This window comes from Wasmannia auropunctata, unplaced genomic scaffold (genome assembly GCF_000956235.1).
Source record: "Wasmannia auropunctata unplaced genomic scaffold, wasmannia.A_1.0 LD336116.1, whole genome shotgun sequence".
In the NCBI taxonomy this organism is placed as follows: domain Eukaryota; kingdom Metazoa; phylum Arthropoda; class Insecta; order Hymenoptera; family Formicidae; genus Wasmannia; species Wasmannia auropunctata.
Window position 1 is genome coordinate 2,771,152 of NW_012026774.1, and position 26,452 is coordinate 2,797,603.

General features: G+C 41.0%; 2 protein-coding genes across 2 annotated transcripts in view; one reads left to right on the forward strand and one right to left on the reverse strand.

The window, feature by feature from the left end:
- The window catches only part of LOC105462906 (proteasome subunit alpha type-5), a 64,658-nt gene that overhangs the window by 8,010 nt on the left and 30,196 nt on the right, over nucleotides 1-26,452 (forward strand). Inside the window, exon 3 of the mRNA XM_011709828.1 lies at nucleotides 19,228-19,349. The gene's annotated coding sequence lies outside the window, so the exon portion shown is untranslated. The remainder of the gene's footprint in view (nucleotides 1-19,227; nucleotides 19,350-26,452) is intronic.
- The window catches only part of LOC105462926 (protein Wnt-7b), a 50,827-nt gene that overhangs the window by 6,244 nt on the left and 18,131 nt on the right, over nucleotides 1-26,452 (reverse strand). The window contains exon 2 of the mRNA XM_011709862.1: nucleotides 12,783-13,003. Within this exon, the coding sequence (XP_011708164.1) occupies nucleotides 12,783-13,003 (221 nt within the window). The remainder of the gene's footprint in view (nucleotides 1-12,782; nucleotides 13,004-26,452) is intronic.

The following is a 26,452-nucleotide window of genomic DNA, read 5'->3' on the forward strand; positions in this document are numbered from 1 at the left end:
GCGTTACAATCGTGATGAATACGATGGGACAACAAGCACATTTATAGTCGGTATTTATTTCAAGATCGTCTTGAGCAATACCTTATGATGCTCGACTCTGTGGTTGGCTTATGATATCTTAAGAGTATGCTTAAGACGATCTTAAACGTAAGAATCGACTATGAATACTGGCCTTTTTTATGTCTCTCTTGCAAAATCATGCCATGGTCACAATACCATATTTTGAAAAAAAGCTCCGCTTTTTGCACCATTCAGTTTTTCTTATGTCTAAACATCTGAAAATATAACAGGTAAAAGCGTGTTTCTACAAAGATAAAAGATTTACATTATGAATGTATACGTTTGTCATTTCATCTGGCCGATTTCTGTAAATTCAGATTTTTAGATGTGAATTTATATTGCTTTCAAACTTGGTCTGTGCTTTGTGTTATGAATTAATGGAAGATTGAGGAAATTGAGAGAAATTCGAGGGATTTGTGAGAGATTGTCGCATATACCCGTTTGCTAAGGTGCACTATTCAAGCATTGTGCTCCTCGCGAGGCGGCGCTCTGGGACGCGTCGTGAAGGAAGCTGATTGTGCGCGGAGACACCAACGGACACCATCGGTCAAAAGGTTGATGAATTTATGCTGAGCGTTTATGTCAAAGGACGGCAGCGCGGGCATCTATTTAGCGTCAGTGGAGCCGGTAAGGGTTAAATTTATCGTTTCGTTGGCGTTGCCGCGTCGCGGCGGCTCCTCTCTCTCTCGCTCGCTCGCTCGCTCGCTCTTTCTCTCCCATTCTCGCTCCGATGAACGAGAAGAGGTGTCCTTTCCATAAATTCATTTCAGCTGTAAAACGTGAACGCACCAAATGAGCACGGCTTCCATATTAGGGTCCGGCTCACGGTGATACCGAAGAGTCGTTGTTCATGCCGAACGGGCAATGCGAACGGCGAGAGTAGGCCTCAATCTATTTGCGACGTACATGTGTGTTCGTATATGTGTACACAGTTTTGTGCATGTATACGCGTGTATTTGTCTGTCACATTACCCGCGCACTTATTAACGTCTGAAAATATTGCGGAGCGGCGAGTAAAACGAGAATGGATTATCTTCTTGCGACATGAAATAATGTTCTTGTTAAAATCAGTCCTCGTTTCAAATGACCGCGCTGATTATCACCGCAAAAGGCCGAAGAATACGCTATTAGCACCCGATATTCACATTCCAAAATCTCGGTTGAATTCGATTGTGTCGTAATATGTAACATTTCGTAAATTGAAGTGAAAGTAACAGGGCGGTACCGCAAAGTAGTGGTCGTTTAAGTGACACAGAGGTAAAAAAAGAAAGAAGAAGAACAGCGCGAAGTCGCAAGAGGAACGGTCCGTGATCGATCGTTATACCGGCGATCTTTTAATTTATATCATTGCATTTTAAGTGACTCGCGTAATAGCCGTACGAAATTTATAAGCCACCGGCGTCACCGAACGTGGGCGATTATTTACGGCGATCGTGCGATGCGTACTCAAATTTAATAATGAGTAACGTAGTTGATCTCATCCGCGATCCTTCGTTTATCGTATCGTTCATTTCTTAGCGACGGTCATTTATCGATCAAAGATATCATTAATGCAAGAGTATAAACGTTACACGAATCAGCTTGCATATATATCATTTTTAGCCAACATTCATTTTATATCCCGTTATAAATCTGTAATCGAAAAAAATTATGATTTGCATTTTTATTCTACTAATTGGTACATCCATTTATAATGTTTAGAATATCCTATATCGAGGTTTCATTAATGTAAGATATATTTTTAAATTTTATTATACATATTTTACATATTCACCCGAGAGAAATTATATCTTTCATTGGTCACTCAGTCCAACAATGGAGAATGTTATTTATTAAACAATTAAAAATTTGTTTAGTTCCATCGATAGGGGGGGCAGGCAAGCTGGTGCGATCCTACGTGAGACACGTGTGGAATCGGACTATTTAAACGCGGAAACCTTAATTAAGGCGCGAGAATCTCGAGTTAATACGCCGCCGGCATTAAAACACGCACGAAATGATCCTGACAAGGGTTAAATTTCGCATCTTATGTACTTCTTGCTACGACTGGTGGAGCACATTGATGGCAGTGGATCTCAAATGGCGATGCGTCACGGCATCCACCCACAAGACTTATACATTGTCCAATGGCAGCACAAGCCCGACGTTTTTGCTCGACGCTCCGTTATTATATTCTCCGCGATTTTATGTGAGTCGATCTTATTAAAGATAACGAGCCCGATCCTATCGTGTCAGGCAATAAAGTATTTCGCGTGTATCCGCGCGATATTACCGCGCCATCGAGGTGATATCCTGACTCGTTATTTGTCTCGCAATGAAAGGGGACGGGAAAATGATTTGATTCTTAACTGGAAAGACGCATCTCTCTATGCTCATCTTGAAACGAATGAGATTCCTTCAACAATGCATATCTTTTGTTGCAAAAAGATAATTGTGTGAAAAAATTCGTAACTGTGATCAAAGAAATTGTAATTTAAACTGTTTCAGTTTTCTTCATCGGCCAAAAATCAAAAAGCAAATTATTAAATGTTTTGGCCGAGGCTAGATATTGGTTGCTTAATAATTTTTTGAATTTTTAAATTTCAGCTATCGTAAACTTTGCGTCAATTATTGTCAGTCTAAAAAATATTATCCTGGCTGATAATATTTTTTGCGATAAGTTCTTTACAGTGTTTTAGCTTGCAATATCATCATCGAATTGAAAATCATATGTATGATTTTATTTCAGCTTTAAGTTATGATTGCTTTCTTAAAGATCGACAGATAGCTGAAATTTAAAAGTTTTATTAAGCAATCAATATCTAGCCGCGGCCGAATTTGTCGCTTTCCCCTCATTATGTGTTGCATTGATTAAAAATTATTGTTATTAAATTTTTTATTAGACCGCAATCGAATTGAAATATTATTCCGGTTCGGATCCCTTTTAACTCTTTACGCGTGTGAGATGTATACAAGATGTATACCATAAACTCTCGGTGGGTGGACGATAAGAGAGTTACCACCTTGGTGAACGGACGCGTACCGGCCACCACCGTAGCGGTGTTTCCGCCTTGTACCCTTCTTATGTCGGACGAGATCTTTATTTCGCTGTGAAAAAAAAAAATTTGTCCGCTAGCTTGTACCCACACGTGCACGTGCGTGTGTATGCGTGCGAAGCGTGATTTCTCTCGCGCTTTATCTCCCTTTTCTCCCGCTCCACTCGTGCCGAGGTTAAAAGTTCGCGTGTCTCCCTTGTCGTGGACATTGTGTGTACAGGGAATCCTTATTCGCCTGCGGCGTTTATCACAGGAGGACAGATCATTCGCTGGACTCGCCCACGCGACCTATATCGACGGTGGGCATCATTGAACGACATTCGAAATGAATGAAACATTTCGTCGCTTTTTTCTTCGTTTTCATTATACGTTAATCTATGAGACCTACGTGTATACATGTAGTTTCATGTATTATATTTAATCGAAAGATATGTTATTTGATTATATAATAGATGTGTATAAGACAGATTTTTTAAAAGTGTGATTTGATAAAAATCGCACGCCACTCGCCATCGCTTTTAACTATCGTATTTCGTTAAGAGTACACATTAATCAAGATCTTCGCGATAACATCTCGGGTGCGAATTAGGGAAAGGATATTTGTGGATACGTCATTTACAGCGGTTCCCCTTTCGAAAATTATCTCCCCTTACATAATTACATTTTGCCTGACTGTTAGCGAAATATTATCGTTACCGAATCGCCGCGCGTGATTTCTTCTTTTTCAACCTCGTTTCCAATTGTTCTCCGTTTTTGTTACGTGCTTATTGGAAAAGAGAATTCTGTTCTGACAAAGCGCGTCGAATCGAGCAAATTAAGAATAAACTATTCCGGTCTCTCGATAGAAAAGATGCCGAGACAAATTTTTCTATTCTTAAAATTCCTATTCTTAGCACGTGTATTTTCTTAACAATCCAAATTTTAACCTCATTTTTAACCTTCCGTGCTACTTCATAACTATTTTACATTTTCCATTCAGTCACTCACGCAATGGAAATATATATCATTGCGTGCATGACCAGAACGAAATTTTTACTTTATGCGTGACATATTGTAAATTTATAGTCCGAGTACTCTTAACAATGCTTTAGTAAGGAAAGAAAATCTTTAAAAATTTTTCTGCTTTTTTCATTTCTCTTTTTCACATTTTTTAATTCGAGAGAAAAAACTGTAAATGTCTCTTTTAGAACAAGAATTTTTATTACTTCTAGCTCTTTAAATGTCTTATATTTTTGTTGTAGGTTTCTTTTTACGTGTTGTTCAGTCACTTCGTGCTTCATGCTTAGCTATCTACGTCTGTGGTGTGAGCTATTAAAAGAATAGAAAGTGAGTGAATTCGGACAGAAATAAGAAGAATAATAGACAAGAATAATAGAAAAGTTTGACCGTCATTTGTATTTGTTAAAGATCTTGCTGTTCTCGGAATTTATCGATCGTCGACGAACAAAATTTGAATTGCCATAAGAATTTTCGCATGATCGTAAGAAATTTGATACATCAATGAAGGCCTCGAGCCGTCAGAATTTCCGTCATTGTTCGTGCAACAAAAGAATCTAATAATAATTAATGACGTACTAGTAATAGAAAATCTTAAATTAAATAACGATTCAGTAATCTTTTAACTTCTACATTATATCTGAAAAAAAAAGAGATTGAATATAAATCCTTGCGGATCAGTATGTATAAATATACATTTGCGATCGCGCCAATCTCGAATAAAAGTCACTTAATTATATAATTGTTATTAAATTCTTCATTTCCGATCGTACATGACATCGTCGTAAAAGCTTATGAGCAACAAAAGAAAGAGAGAGAAGCGACAAGTTATTCATGAGACTAAACTGCGTGATGATAGTGTACGGGGTGGAATATTTTAGTGCTCGTGCTTTCTCTCTCCCGTGGCGTGAAAGTAATGCACGCGAGCAGAACGCTCCTCTCCTTTTGTGTCACGACAGATGAACCGAGACAGGACAAAAAGCGTCACGTTTTACCTCTTTGCCACGGGCACGGGTAAGAACGCGCGGAGCCGACTCTTACTGCCGCGTAGCCCCTTTTATAATTTGAAACGACTCACCCGTACCGGTTCAATGAATAATCATCGCTCAATCATCATAAACTGCTGTCGAGTGGATGGATTAAAATAGGGTGACCACCTTTTTTTTTGTGTTCGACAACAAGATTTGTGGCGTGATTTTAACTGCGAGTCGTTTATGTTTTCATTGAAATTGATCAGCATGACGATTAATTAGCCAAAAAGTTCAGCGAGAAATTAACGATGCTTATAATTATGTGACACGAAATCGTACACGCCGTGTATTTTGCGAATAATTTTACTATTTTTGACAGCAGAAAGGAAAATAGGATACATATGAATATTTATTTTCTAGTGGAATTCAATAGGATTTCTTTCCCGTGCAATTATTTGCATTAAATAGTTGAGGAATTACATAAATGTGCAGTATAATAAAATTAGCTGCAATTTTAAAAGTCGCGGATTAGCAAAATATGAAAAATGCGTTGATGATAACGATGCAGCGAATAACTTTTACTACTCTAATGAGATTGACTGTCATTAGGATGTAACGATGGAGGATGTTTAATTAATGAACGATTCGACTTTAACGAATTTACGATTTAGTTTTTACAATTACGTTCGTTTAAATCAGTAGTAATGTCGAATATCATTTGGCAAAAATTTGATAAGAACGCACGATTCCTATTTCGCCGTCATTCCACCGTCAAATTAAACTCGATCAGTTAGCGCAAGACAATTAACCAATTGCTATAATTAAGACACACATCTCCACTTAATATTTATTCGATCTGAGTCTGGCCATTGAATTTGCATTCGAATCCACTTCGGGATGTCTTCACGGTTGTTTCTTTTCGAGAAGAAATCTTGTTTCTTAATGACACAGGACTGATGCTCCCTGACTGATCCAGACAAATAATTATGCATGATTTTTTTCCATGTAATTAATGATTCATGATTTAAGGATTTGTTAATAAAATTTAAAAATTTCTCTCAAGCTCCGAAAGGTTCAAAAGTTGTTTTGCAAATTTGCAATCATTTGCCATTTCTTATAAATTGCAATTAAGTAAACAATATAATGATGTAATCATTATAATGTACTTAACACGCCATATTATACGGCACTCATATGCGTGCGAGCCACGACAACGGGGGGTCGCATCTAGTATCAGAGTTAGTTCGGAGGGTCCGTGGTTGTGTATCTCGTTTATAGTGTTCGTTACGTTAAACTAATGATTTACGACTGTTCGTGCGCTCGACGTGTGGTGGCGATGTAACGTGGCGTAAGACTCTCACGATGTCACGCGTAAGCAGGTACATTACATGCACGTAATTTCACGCAATAAGGATCCCTGTCTGCAACATTTTGCAACGTTTCGCGACAGTGAACTCTGACCTTCAGTTCAATATTTCGTCACGTCTTGCAAACTCGATATTTTGTCAAGTTTTATATATGAAAGAAATTCCATCAATATGAAATATAATAATAAACAGAGAAACATTTTTTTTTAATTAAAAGATGTACATACGTTTCCTAATTTAATTTCAGAATTAGTATCGAATTCAAGTAGCGAAAATTGGTACAGAGAGTAGCGTCGAATTCAACTGATTGCCGCAATTGAATTATGCAAACTCGTCGTGACGAGAGGTGGAGGGTTAAATCCTTCGCACATATTGCTTCGAGGCTGCCAGAGAGACTCGCGCGGCATAGGATTACTCAGGTCGTTCGCGTGACACTGTAAACGAGCGAGGTATCATCGCGCTTGTTATTACAAACCGCGCGAAACTCGTGAAGATCGAGTACCTGTTATCGGAAGGGCCGAAAAAAATAATCATATAACCGCCTCTCTTCGAGCGTTTTCTTGGAAGGTACTTATCGTACACCGTTCCCGATGACCGGTTACATCTTAATAAGAAGGGCAGCAACGACAATCTGTGCGAGTTCATTGCCTTGCTTCCCTCTCCCTCCTCTCTCTCTCTCTCTCTCTCTCTCTCTCTTTCTCTATCTCTTTCTCTCGACTCACTTGCGCATCATTATTAATGGCCCCGGTCGACTCGTTGGCGATTTTCGCAGAGGCACTTGTCCACGGCAGCGGTCAACGGGGAAAGAGAGATACGGGGGCCGCGGCGATATATTAATTTATTAACTAGTTTATTTTTATACGGGGGTTTAAAGAGGCCTTATATCCACAGAGACGTGGTGAGAGAGCCTCTGGGGACTCGAGAGCGAGAGCACCCCAGCACCGCACCGGTGTCCATAACTCAATCCATGCCGAGGATCCGCCGTGTGCCGGTTGCCGTTGGCACTTTTCCACACTAAAATACGCTGAATTATATCGATCCCGTTCGTCATCCCGTCGCACCTTCGCTCCTTTGCCTTCGGTAGATAAATCAATGCCATAAGCACTACTCGGGATAGTAATGGGAAAGCGACTCTCATCTATCTTTTATCATAGAAATTTGTCTTTCTACACGATAGTATCTAAGAGTCGACGACTATTGCAAAACTACTACACACATTGTATACATACACAACCGAAATTGTTAATGACGGCAAATTACGGTGATTACGCTGTGCGTGCGACGTACAAGTTTACTCTAAACGTAATCGCGTGGTCAGATGCATATAAGTATACGATTGACTGCAGTCTCCGTAATTATACTTAAACAGACCCGGGTACATAATTGGATTTTGAATAAATATTAGTTCCGCGAACGACCGGAGGAGATATCGCGAGAAATGCTGCGGCAACAGTATATCGCCCGTAAATTCTTGAGAACGACACGGTGGTTCCTCCGATAGACGCTCGCACGCATTATCTAATCTAATTATTTTACCGGACGGTATAGATATACACACGCGCAGGGTTTACGTTCCCGTGGACGTTTCTGCAGCATACCGGCAAATTCTCAAACAATCTATCGAGCAAATTAGTGGTAAGATAAGCGTTGACAGAGATAGATCGACTCGCGTTACCGCGTAATATAATTATACTGGGCTCTCTCGGTATCGTCTTGCCTCTTGATTGTGAAAGCTGGTTAATCGATATATATATATAAAATAACGGTGGCGCAAAATATATATATCCGCGCGTGTCTCGCGAGGTTATAAAACCGTATAGCTTCAAATTTTTTCCCCCATTATTTCGAATGACAAAGGTGTTATAAAGTCCTCGATAAAGGATTATTGATTTTTTCAGTTTTTCAAACTGGTATTCTTCAAAACAAAAGTAAAAAGATCCTTTCTGAACATCTGTTCGCACGGCGGAATCGTCCTTTTCTATTGCTTGTACCATCGTTATTTTGTAGCTATATATACCGCGCGTACATACGTGTGTCGAACCCCGGCATGTGCGCCATTTCGCACGGTCATCGGCGCGATATAGCTCAATATGAGTACACATCGACGCGGAACAGGAGAATGAATGCATCAACTGTGCACCAGGGGAGGAACCGCAGGCCGGCAGGCAGACAAGCGGGCAGGCGAGGCGAGACGAGGCGAGGCAGGTATAAGAAGGTAGGCAAGCGGGCAAGCGAGCAGGCAGGTAAAGACAGGTAAAGGCAGGTAGACGCAGGTAGGTAGGTGTGTCCATGCCAGAGCGCCGAGTGTGGGCCAGTCCAGTTATTTGAGACGGATAAGAACTCGGAAAAAAATGAAAGAAGCGAGTACAACACCGCGCGCGAGAGCGGATATATAAGTGTACGGAAGGATGAAGGGGAGAGGAGAGAAGGACTTGCAACACAGAAATTGATAGGACGCTACATTAATGCAGTATCTTCGCCAATGTTATCCAAGGGTTGATAAGGTGGGGGTGAGAGAGAGGGGGAGGGGGGAAGGGACGGAAAAGGATACACTCGGTGTCTCGTACGGCGAACCACCAGCTCCTTCGCGCTCTCTTTTTGTCACTCGACCTTTGCTCTCTCGCCTTCGCTTATCGCTCGTTTGCTACGCTGTCCGAATAACGTTGTCATGCGCGAAATAATATTAGCCCTCTGGCGAATCGCATGTACTCGCATGGAATCGCTCGCTGATAAGAACGATAACTTGAGATAACGATTTTTGGAAGATTTTGTTTATATTATAAGCAGCTGAGAGGGACTTTTTTTTATTATTGGAAGAATAAGAGAGAAAAAAGAAGAGAGAGAGAGAGGGGGGGGGGAGGGGAATCCCTATGTATTTTCTCGTGATGACATCGGTGGCCTCGGTGGGTCAAGAACGACGTCTTGTTCTCGCTTGAATTTACAACGGATAATATATGGACCATCGTCCACGTAATGAATCTCTTAATTACGTCGTTTCATTTAGACGATTAGCCGCCCACGTTTTCTCGAATCTCTCGAAAAGTCTCTCGGATAAATCTGCCTAATTTATGAAAATGTATTCACCACGGGAATTCATTCGAGTGGGCCACGACGACGTCTCGGCTTTGAGCCAGCTTCTGTAATGAGTTTTCGAATCGACGACGATCGATGCGCCTATTTATATTCAATTACAATCGTATCTATTATGTCGCTATAACATTTGACACGCACGACACGCGATTGTAATTTAATCACAGAGAAAAAACGACATGAGTTTATTATCTTTGTCTCGGAAATATTGAAACTCAGAAATATTAAAGCGTCTTGAGACGTCTGTGTTTCCACAATCGAATAAATCGTAGATCGAATAAATCGAAATTATTTTGAAAAATATCTGAATATACACTTTATATGCTACCAGAAATTTATTCCGTTCATCCATAGCTTCTTTTAACTTTTAGTGAGCAACATAGATCTTAAATACAATTCAACAGGTTATATATATCTTTACGTTTGCCAATTTTGTTTCATGCGGTTTTAAATATATTAATTGTACTTTGTTTAATTCGAGACTCATTTTCTACATGTACGCTCGCAAATTACATAGGATGCATAATGCGAGCGTTTTAAGAGCAGGGAAATATTTTAAAGTGTATATATCGTTGCATTTAGCTTCGGCATGTCGAGCGGCCCCGTTAATTTCACTAATTAAGTTAGCAACCGACCGCCCTGCCTGCTCCATCTCGTATCCTCTTTCCCACTGTCTCTTATAAGCGTTATTTATACTTTTTTTGCGCATTAATTTCTGGTCTTCTTATTTCTCGTCCGACTTCCTCGACGTCGCCGCTTATTTTCCTTCTCCGCTTTTGCGCCCGTGTCGCCGTGAGCGTACGTAAACGTTTTCGTTCTTTCAAAAAACATACCGCGTATCGGGTTTTCTTCGATTTAAAAATTCTACAACATTATCGATTTGCAGATGCGACAACAGCGAAAGATTTTTAATAAATATCTACACGTACTTTTCGCGATGGATGTCACGTCTATGAAAACTCGCATCGTTCCGTCTTGTGTAAACTTGAATAAAAAGGTAATAATCATCATTAATTAAAATGCAAAACTCGTAATTAGTTATCGCATATGTATTCGTGACTTACGCAAATGCCTGTGCACGCAATCGTGATGTTCTTTTCCAATCTCTCTCTCTCTCTCTCTCTCTCTTTCACGGGATTTTATACGATGCGATTATATGCGCATTTTATTCAGCGGAATTCCAGAAGTCACCCACGAGCCACTCGATAATGACAGACGAGGCTCGTACAATGGCAGCAAGATAACGAATAACAAAGTGCGATCATCTCGTTGTGCGTTGTAAATCACATCGTGTTTACCAAGCTTCTTCGATTCTTCCACCTCGGCGGTTTAATCCGTTCGGTTAATCATGAAAAATCGCTGACGTTTATCACTACGAAACGCTATATCTGCTGTTCTTCATATACAGGATGTTTCACATCAAAAACTTCATTGTTAGAAATAGAAAGATAATATATAAAAAATATCTTGGCCTTAGAGAAAATTATATGAAATCGGAATTAATAATTTTTCTTTTGAATGGAGATTTTTCCTCAGTATTATATCTTTTCTCTGTCAGATCAATCTTTAAAGCTCACGGTCTCGAGTTGTAACGCGCTATACACGACCGAGTAATGTCCCTCCGATGTGGGGATATTCATCCTCTAGACTCGCATTTACAGTTTTTTATGCCGGGATGACAAATGTGTCGTATTTAACAATATTTTTGGATCACACATCAGCTTGCGCTCACAAGATCAGGGATTATCTTGTCCTCGGAAAAATATCACTTTCGCCGTTTGTCATCGAGCCGACCTGCCACTACGACGCGCAGTTTGTCGTTTGACATTAAGTTGCTCCCATGGCCATCAAAAATTACAAAGAGAGCAAGGATGCTTGATATATTAAGTACATCTGTAAATAATTGCGTTGTATTATTCGCAAGAGATAATAAATTTTCTCTTTTAGCTATGGCTGAAATAGCGATTAAACTATACACAAGAGCGAGAATACTGAAGTTTAGAATTATCTAGTATCACGAAAATTGATTTTAAAGAACATATATATTGAGGAATATACATATATTAAATATGTTTCTGAATATGTTAGTATTTAATCGCGCAAGGCTACGACACGGGATAATCCTGGTGCTCAAACGTAAGTTATGTTACTTGGAGTGCAGGTTGCAGTCACGATGAAACGGTAACACGAGAAACCAGATCCTATTTTATACGGAGAATGTGTGATGCGTATGTATGGTAGCCCACACTATCACACTTGCCGTTTCGCTGATTTTCAAAAGGATAAAAACTCCATGTCTCTCATCCGCAAAATTTTAATCGCTAAAAATATGAGCACTGACGTAAAATATATTTGAATTAGCGTTAAATTTGACTCGAATAGAGTATTTAATTCAAGAACTTTCGGTTTTGAACTTCAGGAGAAATATGAAAAAGTTTGATATTTTTGATCAAAGAATTTAGATGGAATTTTAAACGTTATGTTAATGTAACATCGTCATTAATATCTTTCGTGAAATATAGTATTCCATATGAAAATGTATTTTTTTTTCTTATTGGTTTTTCGTAAAATTATAGAGCTATAAATATTTATACATAAAATGCGCATTTTGATTTATTAAGGAGGACAGCTCTGAAGGAATTAAGACACACAATCGCTGATTAATTACTCAATAATTACACGAGACTGTAATAATTTTCACGATTGAATATATGGACGGGGTTTATTAATTTGGCTTTAAAATTGTATGTTTAGTCATTGAATTTTCGATAACGAGAGAGAGAATCTGACGTTTAGAATGTAAATGAATGAAATCGACGATAAAGCACGAGGATATTAATGAAAAGATCATTAGTACGGTATGAGTGCGGGCCTAATAGAATGCGAGAATGATGTAACGGCAATGTATCTTCTTTAGCTTGTAACATATTGAGGATGTTCCAACACGCACGCGTATACATAACTTACTAATACATAACAGGTAGTAAGCTGTACTACTTTACGCACGCGTTCAAGTGATGGATTCTCATATCCAAACTTTTCTTTTTTTTTTTTTTTCTTATGTTTTCCATTGCACTGTGTGTTTCCATTGCGGACACACTTGCGGACGTTAACTGCGCAGTTTCATCCTGCTACCTACTATACTTTACACGGCGGGAGAGCCTTTCGCGGCGCCAAAAAGAGTACAAGAGTACGTACGTAACGTCCGTGATGTATTACGCGGCGTAATAAATACCGAGCGCCGTTGACAGAACAATCCTTACCCACTACCACCACGTGGCCGAAGACCTGATCGTTGGACACGTGGGAACAGTTCCAACGGTGATGTCGGAACTGGTGCCGGCACTCGCGCAGACCCAGCGCGGCGCCCTCGCCCACCGCCGGCATCGCGTGCGGCGCTTTTCTGCACTGCTCGCGCTGACTTTTCGCCAATCCAGGGATGCGGCTGCAGACAGCCGCGCCGACCACTACCGCTCCGACCACCCTGAAATATAAAGAGATCCGTCGTGAGAAATACGAACGAGAGGATAAAACGAGCAATTAATACTTTGACGAACGTATATAATAGAAACTATTTCGACACGAGAATTTTACCCTTTATTTAAAAAGTAGGGAATAATTACCAAATTATAAGATTATTAATTATCTAGCTTTATATTCTTTTTCCTCATAACGTATATCTGAATTATCTTCTTTTAATTTTCTTTCTCACATAATTGTGTATCACTTACATAATGTTATCAGAGATTTTATATTCGATAAAATTACAGAGACGAGATGGAATTTAAGAAATAAAAAATTCTTAAGAAGCAAATAACTAGAAAACGATTGAAAATTTTACGACGATTTATCTTTATCGTTTTCACTTCGACGTCTTGACGAGTAAACTGTAAACAGAGCGGTTAACAGGTGCTAAAACCGATCCGATGACAAGCTGAAACTTGATATCCTCAGTCTCCTGCTGGTTCATTGCATAATTTATATCCTATAGCACCTTTCTCAAGCACTTTTGCAAAGTGATTATCTGTATTTTCTCTTCTTTCAAGAAAAGAAAGAATAATAGTGAGAATAGGGACCGATGCATCATTTTGAAAGTGATTTATAAAATCGCACGGTTCATCCATCATTTCGAGGGAGCTATAAATATACCCTTCATTACGAACCACTTACTACTTCTGTTATTCCTTCCCGATCGAGCAATGAAATATTAAGGCGCTCCAAAGTATACTCGAGGGTGAGTTATCAAGTATATACCGGGAGTCGGGGTGGGATGAGGTAGGGGAGAGTATACCGGGCTTATATAGAAAGAGGATCGTAGAAGAAAGGAGGATGTAAGGCGAGCAGGTTGAATTTCTGAGAAGCATGAAATTGCGACGATTACGCCCCGTGTCCCCAGGGCGAGAGATATTTGCATTGGAATGCATCGCGCTGGATCTCGCGCAGTGGCCGCCGAATCTCTCTCGTCGTGAGCCACGTGGTGGGACACAATCTGTATAGGATGTCCTGACGACGAGAGCGCACGAGAGAAGAGGGAAGGAGAGGGGCGCGATGGCGTGCCGCCGCGCCGCGCCGCGCCGCGAAAACGAGCCGGTCCGAAATCGCCCGGGGGGGAACTTCTTCGTTCCTCGTCACGTCGCTTTCGCGAGGCATAAACGAGAGAGACGTTGACGCGAGGGGTCCCGTCATCGTCCCCTTCAAAGATTTGGCATGCGCATTCGTGATTTCTCGTTGACGGGAAGATGCAATCGCGCGAGGGGCCTGCCGAGGGTGAAGGAAAAAGAAAGAAAAAAAAAAAGGAAAGAGGAGAACGTTCCACGTCATTTCTCATAATAAGTACGAGACAGTGAGAACGGGCTCCTTCCTGTCTCGTGCATTTCGTCCCAATTACACTGCGGCTGTACGGTACGTGCGTGCGGATTAACTAGAGAAATTAATTAGAGAAGCGATTTGCGCAGAAAAATCTGACGATATCCGATTGCGAGAAGGCGACAACGTTAAATGTTAGCAGTTACGTTTCTCCTTCTTAATTACGTGCTAGGTACGTCACTCGTTAACCTTAATTAAACACGAGTTGCACCATGACGATGCCTCGAAGGCATGTCACGGACGGGCAGGTGATAGCGGTTACTCATTTGTCTTCATTGCTCGTTACTTAGTTAAGATGCACTTTATCACGATTATGTTCACGTCTGATGAATGAATTGTTACAGCACTCTCGTCGTTCGATGACGGAAAATTGACGATTCCAAATTGACGACTGTTTTACGTTTCCTATGTATTCCAACTTTTATATCATTTTAAATATTTTATTGGTATTATTACATTTGACTAAATTTTATTTACGCCAAACATTTTTCCTGGCATCTGTTTGAAAACATTTCGATGGACCTTTTTAAAATTTCACCCTAAATTATTATATATTATAATTAGATTATGTTAAACGTTTAAAATCATGATTGAAGAGTGCACCTGTGTCTTTAGTATGATGATCGGGTAAAAGAGAACAACGGGCTCGCGTACTTACGCTCCAGCAGCAATCCGCACGTAGTCATTAGAGCATAATGTATAACATTACGCCCGTCTCATACGGAGGCTAATGGTGTGCTATTTGCAACAGGGTACCGCAGCACCGTTCGCCATCGACCGTTAAAGTCGCTGTCAGGGCAGTTCCAATTATGTACCGCTTATCTTAATTTTTACAAATTTTCAAACATTGTTTTTATGATATGAGGAAATTAAATTTTGTTTTTTCTAAAATGATATGCATTTATAACAGATATATTTATAGTAAGAAAAGTTTATATTGCAAAAAATCCCTACATATCACCACATTGGGTAGGAGGTCCAATATTCCATCGTGGATTGTGACGAAAGATATTGTAATTAACGTGCGGCTTATTATGTGATCATCTATACTCGATATGTTTTCTGGATTATTTAACATTACTCAATTTATCCCGATGACTTCGTCAGAGACTTTTAGAGAGACTATGGAAAAAGACAAATAAAAGTTCCTTGAAAATAAGAAAAAAATGAGAAAATTTGAGAGAAAATGATCAGGCTCACGTGTGTAACATTCTGAGTAATAAGCCATCGATAAGCCGTCGTTAAAATACCTTCGTCGATGCATATATGTATAGAGGTCGCATATTCTATCCTTTTCCCGTGGAAAATTATATCAATTTATAGTAGCAAAGAGCCCATTAAGCATCATTAGTTCCATTTAAGGCACTCCCTCAAGACCAATTTTCAAGTAAGAAATATTGAACTCCTTCGCGTTTACGCTCGCAAATGATATGTAATCAAAAAGATGTAGCGCAATATTTGCAAGCGCACTAGTATTCCAATCTAGTTTTTATGCCCTCGATTGTCGATTTTATGCTGCACGTCTCAATTTCTCGATGCCGGCATTTTTTTCGATAGAATGAGTCACGATCCACTGATTCATCTAGTCGCGGTTGCATTTTTTTGAAAGCAACTTCTGTGCGGTTAGCCGCAGAAATCAGGATGAGGACCTTTCTATAGATAATATCAGCATACAAGGAAACTTGGTATCATGTATTTTCGAAACGATAAAATTACGATAAAAAATGTACTATAATTAAAAACTTCAGGAATCCCAAAATGACGCAAAGAAGCAAAGTATATACTCGTAATGCAAATTTTGACTTGATTATTACTTTTACTCCCGCATATATCGGAAACGGGTTGACTTGACATAATCCCTCGAATAATCCGTAGCGCATCTGTTAATGCTGTCTTGCACGCTAGATTATGGAAATTGACATAGAAAGATGCATAGTAGATACGAGAGAGAATATCAGTAGTGCACGCCTTGGCGCTTCGCTCTGCTTCGATGATATCTCGATAGCGTATGACACCGCGGGGGTTCCGTAGTCGAGAGAATCTTGGGTATATAATACGACGCCGCGTCGCTCCGCTTACTCGAATAACTGTAAATCTTCGTAATGCCTTGCGCGATGATATCGAAGATGCTATCTGCAAAATGCTCGTTCGCTACGAGCGCCGTGTAGAAACGAAAACGGCATGTCTCTATTTTTGCGAAAAATTGTTCGACGTCTCGGCAGCAGCAAAACTGTCAGTAAAAATTTAAATATTGAGGGGCAGAGAGAGAAAGAGAGAGATTCAGTCTACTCTCTAAATTTTCTGGAGTGACTTTTCATTCTTTTGGAGTGAATCTCACTCCAAAAGTGTGAAAATACTGCCACTCAAGTGGCCGAGTGACAGTATTTTCAATCTTTTGGAGTGAGATTCACTCCAAAAAATTTAGAGAGTAATGAATAAGTAAATATCTTTTTTTTAAGTACAGAGTTAATCTTTACAGAGATATTATTTATACACTCTTGAAATTTGCGTTATTCCGCATCCTTTAATACGCATGTCTTTATCTATGTATCATCACGTTCCTGCTCAAAAATGCTTTATAAATAGCATCTTGTCAGTTTTGAGTGACACGTTCTTTCATCAAATCTGTCAGCAACAAGACATATGCATCATCCTCTTATCTAGCCCGCAGAGTCATGCCTCGCGATCGCAAATTCGAGATACGTAGTGAAATCTCGCCCGCGTCGCGAGTGATGCATCGTTTAACTCCGTATACGAGAATGTGGGGGTCGTGGAGTAAAATAAAACGAAATTAATTATTCAAGAGTTATGATTATCTAAGAAAATACATTTGAATTTGCTTTAATTTGAAATCAACGGCAATCTTCCTTTTTTTTGAGACTTGTGAATTTAAATTAAAATTCAATCAAAAGTCTCGTTTAAAGAATGTCATTGTACGTTTCTTTTTTACTTGAGAAATAATGTTTCATTGCGCAACACGCTACGTATTATTGATATTGTCATTCCATGACAGAATTCGTTCAACTTCATGCCCGATGCGAGCCATTGTTGCTTCGCCCGTTTGTCCATCAGTGTCAAAAACTCGAGACACACACCGCCGTGGGTCCGAGGGGTCCACAACGTGATGGACGCTTATCCGACATCAAATCTTTGAAATTTTTTTACGGAGACACCGCCGGCAGGTGGGTCGCTAGTTCGACGCGTAACGCACTCCGAGTTCCTTTTATTGGCGAGATTTCAACTCGACGGCCCATGGCGAATGGGTTTCGAGTACTCGATATGCCGTGACTAATCGAAAAACGCTGGAAGAATACCAGCAGGGGCGGATTTACGTCTCTTCTACCTTTAATACTTTAATGTTCGTTCAATTAAATCTATAACAAGAGATCTGAGAATGGTCGCGACATTGTAATCTTTTAATCATTATGAGTATTAATTATGAGTATACATTCAAACGATATTGATTTTTTTTATCTTTTTCGATTCTTTTATTTGCTGTTTAATTTTCGTTAAAAGAAAAAGGAGGCGAGTGAGACAGTTATTTAAAAAATTTACAGTTTTATTAATATTTTTTTTTTTTACATATAAATGCGTTCCTGCATGCCCATCGCACGTTCGTTGGGATAGGTCTGACTCGTCTCTCGTTGCACAACAATAGCGCCCGCCACAACGATATTCAGAATGCCTTCGCTCTGGTTACGATGACTACTTCGTCGAGATTCGATACGCCCATTCTCGTTTCTTACCACGGAATTAAACGTGCCGCAGGGACGTGACTCACAATGTTACCGGATCGACCTACGATCCCATCGATAGAGTGATTCCTCACGGTCTAAAGAATCGAGTCATCGGCGAGTCATCGATATTCGCTTCTTGATAGATCTGTAATTTACTCGCGTTTGTCCAAACTTTTTTTGTTGTGTATGTGGTGGCATCGAAAAAAAAGAGATAACGAGAGATAAATATCTTTTTGCTTTTGGCACGGCGCGATCGAAGATTGTAAAATCAATTACGGTATTTAACCATACTCAATACGGCATTTAACCCGCTTTCGTAATTATCCTCTCGCGAAATCGTTTGATATGGAACACGGGAAGCGTACAGATTTTTCTTAATCGCCTCAACGATTCAACTTATCTCGGCGCCTCTTATTGCTCCCCTCGACTTCCTTATGTTCGAACCGGAGCAAGCACTTATCTCAATACGCCGATTTAGCCGCTATATTTCATCGTATCGACCGCGCTTAGCGGTCGTAAGCGACTCGTCCGTTTATCGAGCTCTCTCGCGAGATTCACGTGATTTACGGCGCCCCGCGCGTTCGGGAAAGTCGTGAAGGAAGTGAAGGAACTCGGCACTCGCGACTCGTCGCGATAGCTGTAATTAGCGGAGATCGCGCTTTTCCGATGAAGTTACCAGCGACTCGCGGCGCCGATCAACGCGCGTTTCATCCGCGGCGATAAGCCGGAGCCGGCGCGGACGGATACGGCTTGATCGCCGTCGACTCCTCGACGCGATTCAATGCACGCGCGCGATACACGTAGATAAGAATTAAGGACTCGCTAAGTTGCTCGCCGTGAATACGTCGTGCATGCGTGGGTTCAGAGCCGTTTCCCGCTGAGCCGCGTGTGTTATTTTAGCGGTCAGTGCGCGGCCAAGCAGGTACACGCTTATACACGCGCGGCGAATTGTATCGTTACGTATCTAATTCCCATATTTATGGCACGCTTATTGAATCCCTCGGATTTCCTACATTGCTTCACTACTATATGTAGCTGATATGAAACGACTAATAGCCGATAATTCAACAAACTTTAATAAAAAAAATTAATTTGTTTCTTTCAGAAGAAAATAAATTCCTCTTGGAGTTTTTGGATGTTTGACAACCTGGAAGGAAAGAGGTCTGACAATTTGAAAGGAGAAGGAGGCCTTGGACATGCGTCGGGCGCCGGCGGAGTAACTTTGTGGTAAATATTATTTTTTTACTTGTTGAGAATCCTTCTCGTTTCTATTCGACTATAAGGGCACAAATAATACGCTGAATACGATTTTGACTTTAGAAATATTTAACCATTTCATATTTAATAAATAACACGCTATAATTTTGAGATGTTAGAAGAAAGTTGTAAAGAGAGAATATTTTAACAAATTTTTAATATACATATGCTACATCTGTTATGTATAATGCGAAAGAGTTTACTCCATTTTCTAATATAGAACAACTTTATTCTATCAAGAAATATGTTTTGAACGAGAAAATTCGTCGTTTTACGGATGACTCTTACGAATGATTCTCGCATCGATCGTTCTATACGCGCGCGTCACATCTGTCGTTGCAGTGAAAATGCACGTAATACTTTCGACATATGTCTCGGCCCTGTCTTGAATTCCGGCGTTCCAATGTCGTTCCATTCCGCACGGCGTCACGCTCCGGGGACGTGTGTACGGTGCGTCGCGTAGGTTGTCCCGATGCACATGAAGAATCGCAGACACTTCACCTTCCATTAGCATTGAATACGAATTAAATTAACCCTACGATAGCAAATTCTTTCGGGTATACGAGGGCGAGAGGGAACAACGATCGAATAGCGAACGACAAAATGCGTTTTTTTTTCTTCTATTATATACACGCAGCGAAATGGCATCGCCGTAGCATCGAGAATGTGCTCGATAAATTACGGTAAATGAACTTGATAAAGTTTTCTTACAACCGATTACCTTTTCTCAATTTTTCTTTCTCGTGCGAATTCTTAGAATTTTCTAAATAGAATACTATATTCCTGATGTTCTTTCAATCATTATTTTTATTTTTCTCGCATATATATTATACAACACGCATAACTTTATGGCTACCTCCATCCTCTCGTTGCACCTTACATCCAATATGATTTCTGACATGCTAATTATATATGAGAGTTGGTCCCGATCGACATCACGCGACACCCCGCTAATTGCGCTCGATGTGACCTTGTTAATCGATAATTTTTTTAACCGGCTGTTCTTATTCGTTTATAAATGCGTTCACATGAGATGCCGCAGGCAGTGGGCATTATTATAACCGCTATTAAAAGTTGTAAAAAATTACGTAAAAATTGTTTATGTAATTTTTAATACGTTTGATTTTAATGCGCTTCTCATACATTAAACACTTTCGTACATGTATCCTAATTTAATATAAAATATTCCAGAGAGTCGAAATACGTAAAGCACGTGACACGTTTATCTAAATTATAGGGGAACCTTTCGTCCTAATGGTCTCGTTTTTTCCTTTCTCACCTTTAAAATAACGCCCGTCGCCGGAAAGTGTCCCATTGTGCGACGCGAGAAACCTGGCTCTGCTCGCGCTCTCGAGGTGCTCTCATGTTATTGACCTCGAAGATATTGCCGGATACGATCCGTGCAGGTCTAACTGATCCTAGGGGAGGAGAGAGGCTTACATACTTAACCGAAGTTAATTAAAAGGATCTATCGGCGGACTCGAAGGGCGCGAGATAAGATCGGCGTTGACGCCACGGTGAGAAACGTCGCTGTCGGGCGACCTTTCTCGAAGATAGCGGGTGAGAAGTTTTGCGGCGTTTCACATAAATCCTGTCCCGTCTCGCCCATCTCGCGGATCGATACGAGATATCGATGACGTGTACATTATAGACGGCTCCGTTTACGACGATAATCCTAAGTAGAATTTGATCAATTCATAAATTTCATTTATTCATTTCGTTAGATTTTATTTATAAAACTTGCGGTTAAACAAAAATTTTTTCCTTCTGGACCTTGTAATGCCCATATTCGGGTACCCGGATTAGGAAACAGTGGATGAAGTAGTAAACGAGAACGGAGGGAAGAAGAGATACAAGAGTCAGACGATGAAAAAGGGGAGCGGTTTACATAATTTCGCGATATTATCTGGGCGCGAACATATCTGCCGGTCTCTCTCTCTCTCTCTCTCTCTTTCTTTCTTTCTTTCTCTCCCGTGCGGCGGAATGATCCGCGCGGATTCCCACGCGCGCAGCGGAGAGCTCGTCCAATTTCGAGATTTCGGGGCCGGCCAGGGTTAAATGTTAACATGGGAATTATGCTAATCGCCCGTGGTGCCCTCGCCATTGGGACATTCGTCATCCACCGCAGTTTTCTGGCCGCGCTTTTTGCGGTATACGTACACGGTCTTATATACGGACCGTTGGCCGCGCGTATAATACGGAGGTGGTCCAGAAAGAGACGAGACGTATTTGAAAGTCTAATTTTTTTTACGATTTTCATGCCCAAGAGAGATCGGAGCCTTCCTCCCGTCCGTAAAGCCATTCCCGTCCGTTTCGCTCGGCCTTTGTTTTTGCTCCCCAGTTGCTGCACGCATGCCGAATTCTTTCCCTACTCGTTATTCCGCACGGGTATAGTAGGGATAAATAATTTTTTTTTTATAACTTGGACCATCGCGTAATGATTCGTCTAAGGCCAAGGACGATTTATATAGAATTTTGTTTGATTATATATAATTTTAATTATTTTCTCTATAACGTTACCAAACTGTGTGTGAATTTCAAGTGAGATTAGTGTATCCTCAAAGATAGCACGCGTAAATATAAATATACGCAAATTAATATCTTTAGATATTTACTCCCATCGGGAAATCTATGTGCGCGGAGAGAGGCGAATGTGGGAAAAATTTACTCCCACGTGCTCCAACACCGTACAGCGGGACGGTACCACGATCGGGCGGAGTCTCTCGCGCGAGCGATCACCGGAAATTCATAACTTAGCATCAGGCCGACGAAAGAGGGTTAATCAGGAAAAATACGAGACGCGCTTTGTCGCGCGCGAAGGCGCGCGGGAACGGGGCGTTAGCTGAAATATAATTTTGCGTGGATTAGCGTGGGATTGTAAATTCGCGCTTGGGAATTCGCGCGCGACGCAACCTGGTCACCGGGAACGGGTGTTGGTGTGGACCGTAATAATAATACCACGCCTCTAAAATCTAACCGGCGAATCTGACATTTGACCCAGGGGAGGCAAAAAAAAACCGGGACAGACGCTCTCACGCGATCTTTCCCTCCGACGCGCGTAATCTCACGCGCGTAATAATTTCGTTAATCCTTTCTGGTTTTTTTATTTCAAAGAAAAATATACGCGTGTCCTCGCGTGGCAAAACTGAAATTCGTATTCTTGTCAATGGCCTAGATGGAGTCCGCCGCTTTTGTTACCGCGGAAACCAGTTTGGAACTTTGTAATTCATATATGTTTGCGAGTGATGTATGTACCGCTTCTGCGAATCGTGCCTGCTTATTTCGCGATGAGGTCAGCCTCGCTAAGCTGTGCGATAAATTGGTGGACGATTATAATCACATCTCAGCGAGATATAGATTGAAAACTACATATTAAATTTGAGGTAACTTATTAAAATTAAGATTCTAGCCACATGACAGAGATTGATGACTGATTATCTCTTCCTTTCATTAAAAAAAAAAAAATAAACGATATAAACGACAGTTCATTATTTCCGAATTTTCAGCTTTAGATAAAAATTAGATTAATTAACAACCCAGACCTGATATTATCCTGATATTATCCTGATTATTCGGATCACTACTATTCCTCATCTTGAATTATGGTCAATTGCAACCTCCCCAGCGAGAGATTATCTGTAGCAGTAAACATACAGTTTAAAAGACATTCGCGTGCTTATACGTGGAAAGAGAGAAGGAGAAGAAAGTCTCCTTGCGCGTGTGGTATCAAGGTGTGCAGCAAGTGTGTCCCTCTCCGCGGTGGGCGTTTCTTCCGATGATCAGAGTGGGAGAGGGTGGGTGGAGAAGGATATAGGAAGAAAGGGACGGGGGAGAGAGAGAGAGAGAGGAGAGAAGCGATTCAATTTATGTCTCGACAATGCGGCTTTGTCTCGCCAAATTATCATACATGAACCTATATACATAATCCCGTGTACCGGCGCATTATCATATCATAGCCACGCATTAAAGTACCAGTCTCTCCCTGCCTCTCCCCCTCCGCCCGCCCCTTCCCTCGTTGTATCGAGGAGAGGCGCCTATGTTTATGCGATCGACAAAAGAAATTGCGGGTCGCCTCATCGATCGAACGCCCCGGCGACGCGAGATGCGAGGGTTTTGCGGAGCTATCTTTGATGTGTCGACGCGCGCCGACACTTCCGGTACGCCCAAGTATGAAGATAGGTACGTATGCAAAGTTCCGAGTACTTACTTAAAATAAAAAATTGGGACACTATTTTTTCGAAAAAGACGTATGATAAATGTGTAAAAGTGTTTCAAAAAAATTATAGCTATTGTTCTGTTTCTGTGTCAGTTTCTCTTTCTCTCTCTCTTCGAATATATCCGCGGTAATACAGTATTATATTCTTTTTCCTTTTTTTATTTTGTTGTATCATCTGGCTCGTACAGTATCTATTGTTCTATTGTAAGCGAGAAGAATATTAAAATCGTTCGTATATATATATATATATATATATATATATATATGTGACACGCGTAGCGAGCCAAACGAATTCTGCAAGTCACTGCGCGGCTCGAGGCAAGAAACGTCGACGAAAACGACACGAAATTAGAGGAGTAGGAGAAGGCCTGGGGGACAACACCAGCAAGCACCTCAATGACAGGGAAGATTTCTCAATCAATCCAGAGCGTATCTCTCGCGCGCGCGCGAGGCTCTCGAGGGACTTGAAAATCCGAGGCATTGACGGGATAATTACATGCACGTAGACCGCGTAATATGTTCGTCTGTCAGTCTTGCGAGAAAAAGAGCGAGAGGAAGAGAGAGAGAGAGAGGGGAGGGGGGGAGGAGAAGAGATAGAGTGAGGGGGAGGAGGGGGGAGAGAGAGGGCAGAAAAAGCAAGGGAAAAGAGAGAGATAAAGGAAGACGAAGAGAATGCTTGGTAGCATTCGGCTCTCGTGCTACCGCTGGATCCGCCTCCGGCCACCCACGACGATGATCGTCGTCGACGATGATCGGTTTAACCTCCACTCAAATCGTCCACGAATATTTCCATTTGCATAATAGAGATTATATGCGCGCCGAGGGGAATCCGGCGTGAATTCATTCCGCGAGCGAGAGCTAGTGAGAAATTCTTTTTGCTCCTATCACTAATAATTCCTAAGGAAATATCCAAGGCAACATTTTATACAGCCCCGCATAGATGCCACGTAGATATACGTACTATATATTCTGAACGATCTTATTTTTAACGTTTGTTTCAAACGTCAGTTTTCTTAACGTCTCCAGATCTCCTGTACGTTGCTTCTTCACTATTTTGCTTTTGCCTATTTTATTTATCAAGCAATGTATACACAAGTGAGAATCGTTAGTCGAGAATAACTCCATGATCAAGACATTATTTTCGTTTTGCGCGCCATTGGAATAAGAATAGAAAACTGAGGAAAAGTATGCGCGTTAAGAATAGGGAGGTTTCGCTCGCGCATATATATATATATATATATATACATAATAGCGCTTGGGCGCTTTAGAATAAGCCGCGCTTGAAATCTCGTTTGACATTAGATTTATTTCGGCAAGTTCCGCGAAATCGTAATCAATGCGCGTGAATGTGGGTAGTGCCGATTGTTTATTAAGATTGGCTCGATGATGAATGCGCCGTGTCGCATAATATGTGGGACAGCGTATAAACCACGAGTGTGGCGAGTATAGTCTTCATGTTATATGTGCTGCACGAGTATGTACACTTGCGCGTGGTATACGTGTACATACTTACGTGCTTTATGCCAATGGGCTTTTACAGCTTGCAGCAACGTCGACGTGCCCGAGCAAGCACGATAAAGCCGAAGGCTCAAGTTTAACGAAGCGCTTAATTCAAGGCACGACCTTTATTACCGATCGGAGGACGTTATGCCCTCCTCGCCGCGAATCATACGAATCGACAGTGAGGAAAGTCCATACGGGCGCGCACAGATCGAGCATATATCCTTTATTATCCGCGAAAATAAAACAGCGCGACGGGGACGGGTAGACGAGCGGGCAGAGAGAGAGAGAGAGAGAGAGCGAGAGAGAGAGAGAGAGAGAGAGAGAGAGAGAGAAAGTGAAAGTTCGTATATAGCGTATAGAAAATAAACTTTAATAAAATGTTTTTTGCAATATCGTGTACATATTCATAACTAATAATAACGCTAAATTTCCACGATGTAATCATGCGGAGACATTCGATTGATTTCCCGATCGGTCCGTACGCTTATACGATCCGAGAAATCGTGCAGCGTATCAAATCGGCTTTAGAGCATGAGCTTAAAATTTCGAGGCGGGGTGTTATTTTTGATTGAGGTTACCCCTCGGCCGTTTACAACTTCAGAATCCGACGTACGGGCTGATTCGGAAGCGGATCACGTTGACCGGCGTGACGTTTTGTGGAAGATCCTCGCGATACAGCGGGATACGCGCGCATGCCGTATCACAGAAATGACTCATGTGAACGACTCAATGTCCCGATAACGATCAGCTCATTAAAGTAACCGGCGGCAGACCGAAATACGGCTTACCGGGGCATGACCGAGAGACGCACAAGGATACGTACGAAACGCGGATGAGAGACAAGCGCGCGACCCGCGACTCGAGAGAGGAGCAGCAGCAGGACCGACTCCGGGCGAGCGGCTCACGTGCAATAGAGTACGCGATGGCAGGAGATAAATAGATAGCGTGGAGAAATAACGGAGGTCACGGGTCTGGCATTTCGGTACGTGTGATCGGAAGAGATACACTTGAGAGCGACGTGGGCTCCTTTCTCTCTTTCTCTCTCGATGCGCGGTAGATTTAGATAGCAGCACAGAACTTCGTTGTCAAACCATAATCTGGTTTTTCAGAATTTTCCACTCTCCTATTATTTTTACTACTAATACTGGACACTAACAATACAAAGTTTCTCTGCTTCACATTTTCTTTCGTAAATTATTAAATTTTTCATTTTGAAACTCTTATACACATACACTGAGAGAAAAGTTTAGTATGAACAACCAAAATTTTGTTACTGATACCAAAACTATGTGTTGATATGTGACCAACTAAACTAACACGTCGATATTAATTCGTTAAATTTATTGAATAAAAT